At 38.2% G+C, this 12686-nt stretch overlaps 1 protein-coding gene across 2 annotated transcripts in view; it reads left to right on the top strand.

Moving 5' to 3' along the window:
- Positions 1-12686, top strand: part of SNAP91 (synaptosome associated protein 91) — a 68548-nt gene that overhangs the window by 17533 nt on the left and 38329 nt on the right. For both annotated transcript variants that reach the window (XR_008329452.1, XM_053381390.1), the window contains exons 3-9: positions 1936-2078; positions 2870-2945; positions 5329-5431; positions 7558-7651; positions 8299-8410; positions 9014-9120; positions 9871-9912. Coding sequence is in view for 1 of the 2 variants with exons in the window: in XM_053381390.1 (XP_053237365.1) it covers positions 1936-2078; positions 2870-2945; positions 5329-5431; positions 7558-7651; positions 8299-8410; positions 9014-9120; positions 9871-9912 (677 nt within the window). In the remaining variant the exon portion in view is untranslated. The remainder of the gene's footprint in view (positions 1-1935; positions 2079-2869; positions 2946-5328; positions 5432-7557; positions 7652-8298; positions 8411-9013; positions 9121-9870; positions 9913-12686) is intronic.

The following is a 12686-nucleotide window of genomic DNA, read 5'->3' as shown; positions in this document are numbered from 1 at the left end:
ACACAAAGCTATGCTTCAGCATTTGATGTGCTGGCTGCTGCTAGAGGCTTGAAAATTCCCATGCTGCTTCTCGTTTGCTCTGCTAGGGAAGAAGTATAAATGAAGAGTACAGTGACAATTTACATTCATGTGCCTTGTTCAAATATGGAGCTGAATTCCTTTCACCAACATCCTTTCAGCCTGCCCCCCTCTCCATTCTCTTGCTTACATATCTATGCCTACTTCTGTAGCTGAAAAAAAAGATGTCATGTTAGTCCCAGAAATTGAGACTTAAATAAATAATTGCTGCAGCATTTCTCAAACAGGGCATGGAGACCTTTTGAATGCAAGATTGCTCAAAAGTAGCCCAGCAACCTTCTCTGGAAGTTTAATTAATGACTGAATCCTGTTTTGGGATCTGTCAATGAAAAGCTAGACAAGCAATGTGTTGTGAGGACAGAACCATGGTGTATCTCTATCTGAGCTGCAGTTCCTGTGCATCTGCCAGTGCCTCTTGGCTATTATGTTGTTAGTTTCCTGAGTCAAAACATGAATCTCTTTGGTCAAGGTAGGGATAGGGACTCTTGCAACATTAGCAGAACAAATTTCACTGCCCTTAATCCTTTCCCTTGGCATTTCTGTTTGGCATTTCTAGATCAGTATGTGGGAGGAGTTGGTCTGGATCGCCTTAGGTTATGTTTTGTAAAGAAAAGTGACTAATAAATGATGATGATAATACAATCGTTGTGTTTTCTGGGGTATATTCTGCAGGTATAGCTGCAGCAAGTAGCAATTGGACCATGATGGATAGACTGGCTTTGTGCCCATTGGTTTATTTGGCTAATAATAGTGAAACTATTTATGCATTGGATGCTAAATTTGGCAAATGATACAGTGCCCAGTGCATGGGTAAAGCTGCCTGAAATGTAGCAAATGGAAGGATTTTGACTTCATTTTAATTTTAGTCTAGCTTCAAAATCATGTCACTTTCCCCCTCTTCTTTCCCAAACTTGCGGAGCTAGAAATATAAATGCTTAATTCTGGGATGAATTCCCATCTTATTTACCTTCATAGTAATGTAGTGCAAGGAGGGAAGTTAGTTGTAAGTGAAGGGGGGGATAACTGTAAATAATTGTGCTTTATGTCCACTGACTTCATACCACAGGTAAGTCAGCTGAGACTCATCTTTCAAAAGCAGGTCAATGGAGGCAATGGCAAAGGAAGGGATATTGGATCTTGTCCTTCTCACAAATTAGGAATGAGCAGAGACTTGCTGGACAAGTGAGTGGAAGTGACTTGTGGAAGGGATACTAGGGGGAATGGTTAAGGAACACATCTCTGGCAAACACAGATTTCAGAACCCTGAAATGGCAAATAAAAGGAAAGATCCACAGCAAATAGAAGGAAAAGGAGGGAGCCTTTTGAAGTGCCTAGAAGGCAATTTGCGTCTTTTAAGCTTCAGTTATTATACTTCAACATGATTTGAATTGTGGACAGGGTTATTCCTCTTTCAGGCACAGATCATGCTTGTAAAGAACCACTCCCATTTATAGTCTCTGGCTAGTAGTAGTAGGCAGTCCGGAGGAAAGTTGGTTTCCTATCTTAATTGTTTCTGTAGTGATTGATCTTGGGTAATAAATATATTTTTGTTTTGACAAGCTTTCCTAGCTGGATTAAAAGGGCTTTGCCTTACATTTCATTTTGTATTTGTTTTTAAACCCATCTACTGTTTTAGAAAATATTTTTAGCTGTTTTATGGTATGTTTGCACATCCCCTTGTGACAATCATGTGTGAAAGGCAAACAATTATTTAGGAGGTTGCTCTAAATAAAGTCCAAGTATAGTAGTGAAATTGAGTGACTGTTACATCACTAAACTGAAATGGCATGGTCTTTAACAATAACAAAACTGAAAGTTTCTGTATTTACAGTTATCATTCTCCCTTTCCCAAAATAGATCTTATCCAAGCCACAAATGAGACAAATGTTAATATTCCTCAAATGGCTGATACACTCTTTGAGAGAGCAACAAACAGTAGTTGGGTGGTTGTGTTCAAAGCCTTAGTTGCAACGCATCATCTAATGGTTCATGGCAATGAGGTAAGTGCACAAAATTTTCTTAAAGCTATCCTTCACTCAAGCTTTTGGGAGAGGACTTCCAAGGAGGCCAAATCAAATAGTTGCATGAACTCCCACTTAAAGGGGCTTCCCTGTCCTTCCAAAGGAGCCCTGCATAGTGCCAGAGAAGCAGGGTTTCTGGTAACATCCTGGCTCCCACTTGGATCTTGGACTCTTGACTCAGTTGTTGGGATTAAAAGCTTTATTCCAAAATTCACTACAGTAAAAATATTATAGGAATAAATGCTGAGACAGATACTTATAAAGAAAATGGCAATACTCATGCCTGTACCAATTTTGCCCAGAAAGACCCATTTTAGTTCTAGGTTCAGGGGTTTCCATAACACCAGCCAAAATCTTTGCACTGTTCTGGCCATGTGAAAATGTGATGCCTTGCTGTGTTTAGGGTTAAATTGCACAATTGACCATATGCATATTGGAATCTTATTTATATGAGTAGTGACATTTTAGAATATGTTCTTATATCTGCATTGTTAAGCACACACAAAAACACTGGATGGTCTGATTAAGTCTTTTTAGTGTGGAAGAAAGCAGTGCAGACTTTAGTTTTGTGCATTGGGCCATCTGTATCCACTCCAGGCAGAATTATTCAAATTGGCAAGAGATGTGTAAGGCATGGCATTTATTATAATATGATTATCATGGGTTTTCACCTAGAAGGAAACATGCTTGTGGGTTTGTCATGAAATAGTGAGAGGATAATGTTGAAGGACATATACAACTAATATTATCCTTTCCTCCCTTCCTCCTAGAGGTTTATTCAGTATTTGGCATCTAGAAACACACTATTCAATCTCAGCAATTTTTTGGACAAAAGTGGATCACATGGTAAGAACCCTTTGCTGATAATGTTTGCCTGGTATATGTGCAATCATTTAGGCATCCCTCCCCCCCCCCCCGTGAAATATATTGGCAGAGGACAAGTGCCTTGTTTCCTTTATAGGAACTGTTTTTAATATAGCAGAAAGGAAAAGAAAACGTGTGCTATTTGGAGGAGGGATGAGGCAAGAATAAAAAAGGAAAGAAAATGAAGAGAACATGTTACAATGGAAGGACTTATTTAAGCTTGTGTAATTTCAGTGCTCTGTTCTTTCCCCAAAGGTGTCACAAGAAACCTTGTATGGGGATTGCGTACTTGAAAGCCTGGAACCATACACTTAAGCACTAAGCTCCTAATATTATCTGCTGCTTTATAATAACTTCTTTCTGATTCCTTGCATCATCTTAAGCCAAAATATCCATTCCTAAGAACACACAGTTGTACTGTATGTAGGCAAAAATTAAAATCTCAGAACAGCAGAAGGAGTAGCCACTGGTGGTTGCAATCTGTCCTCCGTCCAGGATGAAGTTCTCATCCAGAATAGGAAGGTTACATTATCAAAGCAACATCTCTCCACCCCCTTCATCCCCCCCCCCTTGGCTTCTCTACCGCAAGAAGAACTGAGACTTACAGCTTTTCACACCCAAAGCTCAAATTTGGCAAGTTATTGTCTTGATGGCTTTACAGTGGAATTCTGGGTAAACATGAAATTTAAACTATTGCTTTTCTCTTAATCCTTTTATTTAAGCTTGTGGTAGTATATGAATTTTAATACTTTTGGGGGATAGGGTACAAATGCAGCCAAGTTGTGCAATTTGATTTGCCTGCATCCTTTTCTTTGTCTGTCCATATCTTTTTGTTGTGTCTCCCCATGTCTGTTGCAGTTTGTGAGGACAGGGACATGTCTATGCCACATCTGTAAGGCAGCATGTACACTGATGGTGCTACAGTATATAAAGAATAAATAGCAGGCAAATCTGCTTTCCACTAATGACTTCTGCTTGCACATAATGGAAGCTTTCAGATGTGCTATATGATAATGGCAGCGATCACATGAGAGTGGTAGAGGTTTTGTTTTACCATTTTTGGGGAGCCTAGGGTGCTTGATACAAAAGGGCAGTCATGATTTTTACTGGAATGATTCTTCAGTAAATCCTTAAGTCCTAAGAATAACAATTCTGGGAGCTGTCGAACAAGACTAATTAGACACTGGGCATGCCCATCTTTTATATGTGAAATATAGATGGAGAATATTAATGAGATTCAAGGCTGAAACATTCCTGAAATGTCTAGATGTTAAGGAGGTACCAGCTTTCCATGTAGCAGGGGGGATTCAGATTGAAGTATAAAGTTTAAAGAGGTATTTTGGCCCCAATATATGTTCAGCCTTGCTTGGAGCTTAGTCTCCAAATGCCTCAGCATGTTTAGTTTGCCCCTTTTCTAGATCAGTTGGTAGAACACATTAAAGCAGAAAGATATTTCTTTATACTATCAAACTGCAAAGTAGATCTGGATAGAACATTTTTTACTTTGGATTTTTCCAGCACAGCCTCTTAAATTCTGTTATTTGATTTGGTTGCATTTGGGATCCAATAGGCTCAATGTATTTGCATCTTAACTGTTTTCTAGACCAGGGTGCCTGTGAATATTTGTTATGAAGAGCTTATTTTAAAGCGCATTGCAACCTGCTTATCAAAACTACCTGTAGCTTCAAAATGATAGCAGAACAGGGTAACATGGTATTGGAAGATGGCAAGATGAGTGGAGCAGTAAAATTAATGAATAAGCAAGGTATGCTGTTGGCCACCATGGCTTATCAATATATCAGATTATATTTATCCAAAGGTCAGTTTGAACACCATTTTTCAGTTATTTCCAGTCACCCAAAAGAACAAAACACATATATCAGTGTAGATTACAGTAAGCCCACAACTTGCATGGGGGTTACGTTCCAGGGATCATGCCTAAAGCAAAAATCGTTGATAGTCAAAGCTCATTGAGTTCAATGGCAGGTGGGATTGCCAAAATCATTGTTCCCAGAACTCTGCCCCCTTCTTAATTTTTTAATATATTTTTTACCACACAAGTAAAGCTGAATGTGCAGAAGTTAAATGTGTGTAAATTGCAGGCTTACTGTACTTTGCTTGTCATATAACTCTTGGCACCTACATATATAGCTAGGCAGGTACATGTAGGGATTCTCTTATGTAGGTTTAAGTGAGATGAATTATTTTGCAGAATGTCACTGAAATCCATCAGGGTGTCATCGTTAATAAAATAAATCATTGAGTTAAAGATACAGCATTTGCAACCTCTCTCAATCCATTAGTAAAAGATTAAAAGGATTTTTAAAAAAATCAAAAAATTATGACATATTTTCTTCCTTGCTAGGATATGACATGTCCACGTTTATCAGGCGCTACAGTAGATACTTGAATGAAAAAGCATTTTCCTACCGGCAAATGGCATTTGATTTTGCAAGAGTGAAGAAAGGGTAAGCTTATCTAATATAAATACTGATGGTTCCTACAAGTATTGTTGGTTGCAATATATGTTGCTTTAACTGCTACTATTGCCGAAAGTAATTTAATAATTAAATTATAGCACTAGAATGTATATAGTGAGTGTTCTGGTATGCAAGTAGGTTTTTTTAGTTTTTGCAAACCTGCTGTAGGATCTGGGGCGGAGGAGGAGAGACTATTTCTACTTCTGACCAGCAGGTGAAATCTAGTGCTTCTGTTCTACAGTGGTTGCTTTATATATTGCAGGGATATCCACTGGCTTAAGAAAAGAGGAACTGATTTTCTCTAGTTCCTCCTTCCCACTTCAGCCCCCAGAAAATATTTCCTGGAGGGTTGGAGGAATCTCCAGAATAAGTCAAGGGGAAAGGAGGAATGTAAGAAGATCACTTCCCATTATCTTAACATAAGTGGATGCCTCTGCTGGATCACAATCTGTTTCGTATCTATTTATAAACCATACACATATTACTGGTAAAAGTATTTGAAAATGGGAAAGCTGCTGCATAAATTGCATAAATGAATACTGTTGTGGGTTTATTTGATTTCCAAATGCAATTGAACATGAGAAGAAATTTTGTGGTTGTCCTAGTATAGTTGGGGCTTCCTTTATATGGAACATTCTGTATTTTAACCTTGTAGAATAAACTGGGCTAAAAATGAAGGTTTGTATCTAGTGCTCTATACATGTAGCTCTGCTAGCACAATGGAGCATTTGTTTCCTTTGCTGCTCTCGAAATCTGCTCTAGGGTGTCGTCCAAAGCTAATTTTGAAGGCATGCATGAGGCTGTAGGGAATAGGAGAGGAAGAGGAAGCTCTGTTGCATGCATAGAAGTCTGTTGCACCAATGGAGGCACATCACTGAATATGGCCCAAATTGTCTACACTGGGAAATGTTTCCCTGCTTCTATGCCTTTAGTGACCTTGTCTCATCTCTAGTCTCATTATGTGTCCTGCTGGTATATTAATACTGTAGAGAGGAGGTAGAAATGTGAGTTTACTCCTTTCAGCAGCAGCCATACATGTTACGTATGGCCCTTAGTCCAAGTTTGTATTGGTTGTTGCAAAGATACCAGGCAGTGTGTTTTTATTATTATCCTGTATTATCCTTATTATCCTGTAATGATCCCCTTGCTCTAGCCTGAGTCCCCAAAGATAATTCAAGGAGTTAATCAGAATGTGATGCCTGTTGAAAGTAGAAAAGGGACCAATACTATATGGCTTAAAATATTCCAGAATTCATTATGGGGCAACCTTACAGGGCTCACATAATTTGTGTGAACCCTACAGGCACTTTGCTTTTCCCTTCCCCATTATATCTGGAAGTGCAGAATCCTTTTATGGCACATAAAGAATGTATCTTCAAATAAATGTTTAATGCAATAGACAGAAAATATAAGCAATTTTTTTAAAAAACAACAACACCATGGGTGTCTTTAATCTGAAACACAGAACATCTGTACATGGTTGGATGTTCCGCTGTACTGCATCTTTTCCCATTATCTGTGGATTAATAGAATATTTAAAAATAGTGCATTATTCTCCACAGAGTGAAATTACAGTGTAAAACACAGTGCATGCTTGATTTAATCAGTGATGTAAAAGTTTGACCTTAATGAATCTTCAGTACTTCAGGTAAGTAGTTGAGACATTGGAGTGTGCCTTGTGGAAAAGCAAGTACTATCAGAGAAATATTGGAACTACTATTTGTCTATAGAAGCAGGGTTTGATGACCAAAATCAGGATCATTTTTCCTACCCTGCCATCTTTTTTCAGCACTACATGTTTCTCTCATTCTATAATAAGGTGCCTCCTAATTAAACCTTTTCCTAGAATGAAATACTATCCACTTTAATTTGAATCTCAGTCTTCACTCTAAAGCAGGGAAACCCCAAGCTTGGATCTCCAGCTGTTTTTTTGATTACATTCCCTTCATCCCTGACCACTGGTCCTGCTAGCTAGGGATGATGGGAGTTGTAGTCCAAAAACAGCTGGAGACCCAAGTTTTGGAAACCCTGCTGCAAAGCTTTAATTTTGTTATTAGTTACCAAATAACGCCTATGAGATTTTTTGGGTTGTAGCTTGATTTTTTTTCTTCCAGGGCGGAGGGTGTAATGAGGACAATGGTTCCAGAAAAATTACTGAAGAGTATGCCAATATTACAAGGACAAATAGATGCACTTCTTGAATTTGATGTATGTATTTACAGTTTTCTAAATTCTTTTATGATAAAAGGAAAACACTTCCCACTTTAGGTCACTGTAGAAACATAATATAACTTCAAACCTTATGAACTTGTACTAACTTCTTATTTCTTTTGGCAAGCTTCTCCAAGGTGCAGAAAGAATGTGGCAGAAAATTCTGAATTGAACCGTACTGAATAACATTTTTGCATTTAACTGAAGGTCCATAACAAAACTTGGTCTTCCAATCGCTAGCAGCACATACACATACATACACACAAAGTGTGCATTGTTCACAGTTGTGCAAGATCATGCTGAGGATTGTTTGTCGGTGCATTTTCCCTTTTGCATCATTGTATTTTCCAACAGTTGAGAGAGATAGAATTTGGATATTTCTGAGAGGCAGAAATGAAGTTTTTCTCCAGCTCCTGTTGTTCCCTTGAAATGAGATGAACCTTGGTACTTTAAATTTGCTTCAGATTTGTCTGGATTTTCACACATAATTTGTATATTCTGTTTATATGCGTGAAACAGACTTCAGTCCTGCGTGCGCCTGAACAATGTACATATTCAATAGTATTTAACTTTGTTCTAAGATATGACATAGCTCCAACATTTCAAATCACAATTAACAACCATGGGTTCTAATTTTTATGTAGGTTCATCCAAATGAGCTGACAAATGGTGTTATAAATGCTGCATTTATGCTTCTGTTCAAAGATCTCATCAAGCTTTTTGCTTGTTACAATGATGGAGTTATTAACTTATTAGGTAAGTAACTTGATGTAGCATGTTTTTAACGTTACATTGCTCCAAGAGAATAGTAGTTCTGCAGCTTAATCTTGTTAAGAGAGGAAGAAGCCATCTTATTTTCCAAGTGCATGATTCTCTCACATTCAGCTGTGTTCTTTTCTATATTGTTCCATGTCACCCCAAATTCCAAAAGCGTTGCAAGATTCCAGGGGTTCCAGGCACATACCCAGCATTGTTTCCTTTGGGAAGATCAAGGCATAGCAGAGGCTAGTGTCTTTAAGAAATATGGTTCATCAACACATATTTTCACTTGGAAACCCCAAGTGTTTCTCTCATTGCCCCTCTCATAGCTTCAGCAAACTTGGATCCAAAGCAGCAGTTAGTCATGGCTGCTGGTTTCATAGTGCAGCCTTCTGCAGCCAGCACCGCATGGAGTTCAGGAACAGTGAGAGATTGGGCATGGAAAGTCTGCAGCAGGACAAGGAAAGCCAAGGAATTGAGCAGGGCTGCTGAGCATATGCAGAAGTGCTTTTCTGCTTGTGCAATAATCTGCAGATGAAGACTTGGTATGAATAATGTAAAAGTTTTGTGGATTAAAAATGAATATGTCATTTATTCCAGAGAAATTCTTTGAAATGAAGAAGGGACAGTGCAAAGATGCTCTTGAGATTTACAAGCGGTTTCTGACTAGAATGACAAGAGTATCAGAATTCCTCAAAGTTGCAGAGGTAAGTGAATCTTCCACTGTGGCATGTTGGTTGTTATGGTTGCTATCTAGGCATGTGATTTCCCCCACAATTATCTACTTGATAGCAAACTGAGTTGTCGTTCAGATACTCTCTTTGTATGTGTTTAGATCAAACGCCACGTCCATAAATAAACTACATTGTGTAAAATTTCTTTGACATTTATTGAATTTTGTGGAAAGTGTTAGCTGTTCAGGATGTCACCAAAATGCAAATAAAATAACATTAGTCTCTGCTTTGGCCTTCTACAGTATATTCATGTTATACCAGTTAAGATGATAGTAGTAGACCAGCAGCCTGCTGGTGGGAATAGCTGCTGCATCATTATCTTTCTGACAGAACAGCAATTTTTATATCCCAAGTTAGGGAAAACCCATCTTTAAATAGATATGAGTTCTTCAATTTCAGGCATTCATTTTTATGCGTGGAGCGGGTCAGAAGGACACAGCCTGGGACCAGCTCTGTGCACAAATGTTTTGCTGCATCCATCTGTGTTTGAGAGAAGTTCTCCATCCAGAGTTGCAGTTCTGTAGGGCAATGAATGTATTGCATATTTCTACAAATATGCATTAATTTTAAAGCACCTGGATGTGGATATTACAAATGGAGCTTCAAAGTGAGTTAAAATCACAGTTCAGATGCAGTAGTCAAATTGAGCTATTTAGTATTTCTGGACTTGTTAAGCATAAACAAAAGAACATTTCTGAATTATTATTTTTTCATTATCCACAGCAAATTGGAATTGATAAAGGAGACATTCCTGATCTTACACAAGTAAGTTCCTAAATTATATTTAGCTTGGTGGTTGGTTTAACAATAGCAAAAATGACTTCTGTTCATTTAGCATGCAACCTAATGGCGTTACTCATATTTTAAACATCAGCATATGCCTCCTGAAAACAGCAACTATTTTGACAGATGTCAATCCACTTTTTGTTCCCAGAAGAGGACTTCATTTTTAAGGCCACATTTAATTAAGAGATAAGCAATGAAAAGACTGCATATTTCTTCTCCCTTCCAGAGGTGCAGATTGATCCCAGAAGCTGAGAGTGTGAGTAATGCATCTGGGAGAGGAAATTCTTAAGTACTGAATCCATGCTTTGACCTAGTCCATGACATCACTTTCACTGGGTTACCTTTTGTCTCTAGACAAGAGACAAGTTTAGGGCTGCCATAATACGACTAAAGATAAGGTGATAAATTACCAGAAGCCAGAGAGCTAGTGTACTGGTCAAGAATTCGAGTTAAATCTCTGTTCCCTGGATGACCACAGGAAAGCCTATCTCTCAGCTCCCATCTGTAATGTGGAGTAACATTGGCTTGCCTTACAGAATTGCTGTAAACATTTATGTAAGAATACATGTGGACCACATTTTAAAGGCCTAGGAAGTATGCTGCTAAGTCGTTACACAGAAATGTAATCAAGGGATCGAACACTTAAAAACATTATTGTGGCATCCCTATCCTTGAGATTAATCATTAAGACCCTTGCATATAAATGAGATTGCTTTACCTTCAACTTCACAGCAGCATGACCTCTGTTAGTTGACCTCCCAGATAATTAAAGAGTCGGTCTGATAGAACAGGGTGCTGTGATTACAAAGACCCAGCATGGATTTCTCAAAAATAAGTCATGCCAGATGAATCTCATTTCTTTTTTTGATCGTTACAAGCTTGGTGTATCAGGGGAATGCCGTGGACGTAGTATGTCTTAATTTCAGTAAGGCTTTTGACAAAGTCCTCCATGACATTCTTGTGGAGAAGCTGGTAAAATGTGGGCTAGATTCATAGCTGGTTGACTCATCAAACCCAAAGAGTGCTCACAAATGGTTCCTCATCATCCTGGAAAAAAGTGACAAGTGGGGTGCTTCAGGGTTCTGTCCTGGATCTGTTGTGGTTCAATGTCTTTATAAACAACTTGGATGACATCAAACTGGGAGGGGTAGCTAATGCCACAGAAGGCAGAACTGGGATTCAATATGACCATAACAGATTGGAAAGCTGGTCCAAACTAGCAAAATGAATTTCAAAAGGGACAAATGTAAGGCTCTACATTTAGGCAGGAAGAACCAGCTTGCCAGTAGTACATGTGAGAAAAGGATCTAGGGGTCTTGTAGGCCACAGGTTTAACATGAGTCAACAGTGTGATGCAGCAGCAAAAAAAGCTAATGCTATTCTAGGCTGCTATCCTTAATAGAAGGATAATGTCCTGATCAATGGAACCACGGTATTCTAGTATTTGTCAGACCACACCTGGAGTACTGTGTCCAGTTCTGGGCACCACAATTTAGGAAGGATATGGACAAGCTGGAATGTGTGTTGAGGAGGGCAACCAAGATGATCAAGGGTCTGGAAAGCAAGCCTTAGGAGGAGCAGTTGAGGGAGTTGGATATGTTTAGCCTGGATAAGAGGAGAATGAGAGGAGATATGATTTTTTTTAAATAGAATATTTATTAAAGTTTCCAATAATAATACAATAAAAATCAAAAAGAAAAAAGAAAAAATACAAAAAATAAACATGGTTAAAAACACATAAAATATCATTACTTATTTTTCATTTACTTATTTCCCAGACCTCCTCATACCTCCCTTTTTTGTATTCCAATTCAAATTGTTAGTTCAGCAAATCCTTATCAATAAATTTAAACCTATTTCTAAACCTTTTTTTCCATATTCTCTTAAGGCATTACAGCTGGAAACCACTTAGGTTCTATCCAACATCATTCTAACAATCATTAATTTTGCAATATTTCTGTAAATAGTCTTTAAATTTCTTCCAATCTTCTTCCGCCGACCCTTCTCCCTGGTCTCAGATTCTCCCAGTCATTTCTGCCAATCACATATAGTCCATCACCTTCATCTGCCATTCTTCCAGAGTGGGTAGATCCTGTGTCTTCCAATACTTTGCAATGAGTATTCTTGCTGCTGTTGTAGCATACATAAAGAAGGTTCTATCCTTCTTTAACACCAATTGGCCGACCATGCCCAGTAGAAAGGCCTCTGGTTTCTTCAAGAAGGTATATTTAAATACCTTTTTCATTTCATTATAAATCATTTCCCAGAAAGCTTTAATCCTAGGGCACGTCCACCAGAGATGAAAGAATGTACCTTCATTTTCTTTACATTTCCAGCATTTATTATCGGGCAAATGGTAAATTTTTGCAAGCTTGACTGGGGTCATGTACCACCTGTAAATCATTTTCATAATATTCTCTCTTAAGGCATTACATGCCGTAAACTTCATACCTGTGGTCCATAACTGTTCCCAGTCAGCAAACATAATGTCATGTCCAACGTCTTGTGCCCATTTAATCATAGCAGATTTCACCGTTTCATCCTGAGTGTTCCATTTCAACAGCAAGTTATACATTGACAAAATCTTAGTTTTAGGTTCTAACAGCTCTGTTTCTAATTTTGATTTTTCCACCTGGAATCCAATTTTTTTGTCCAAATTATATGCCTCCATTATCTGGTAATAGTGAAGCCAATCCCACACTTTGTTTTTTAATTTCTCAAAACTCTGCAATTTCAATCTATCTCCTTCTTGT

Source organism: Podarcis raffonei, chromosome 3 (genome assembly GCF_027172205.1).
Source record: "Podarcis raffonei isolate rPodRaf1 chromosome 3, rPodRaf1.pri, whole genome shotgun sequence".
Classification (NCBI taxonomy): domain Eukaryota; kingdom Metazoa; phylum Chordata; class Lepidosauria; order Squamata; family Lacertidae; genus Podarcis; species Podarcis raffonei.
Note: the sequence above shows the minus strand (reverse complement) of the source record. Positions and strands in the feature narration are given on the sequence as shown.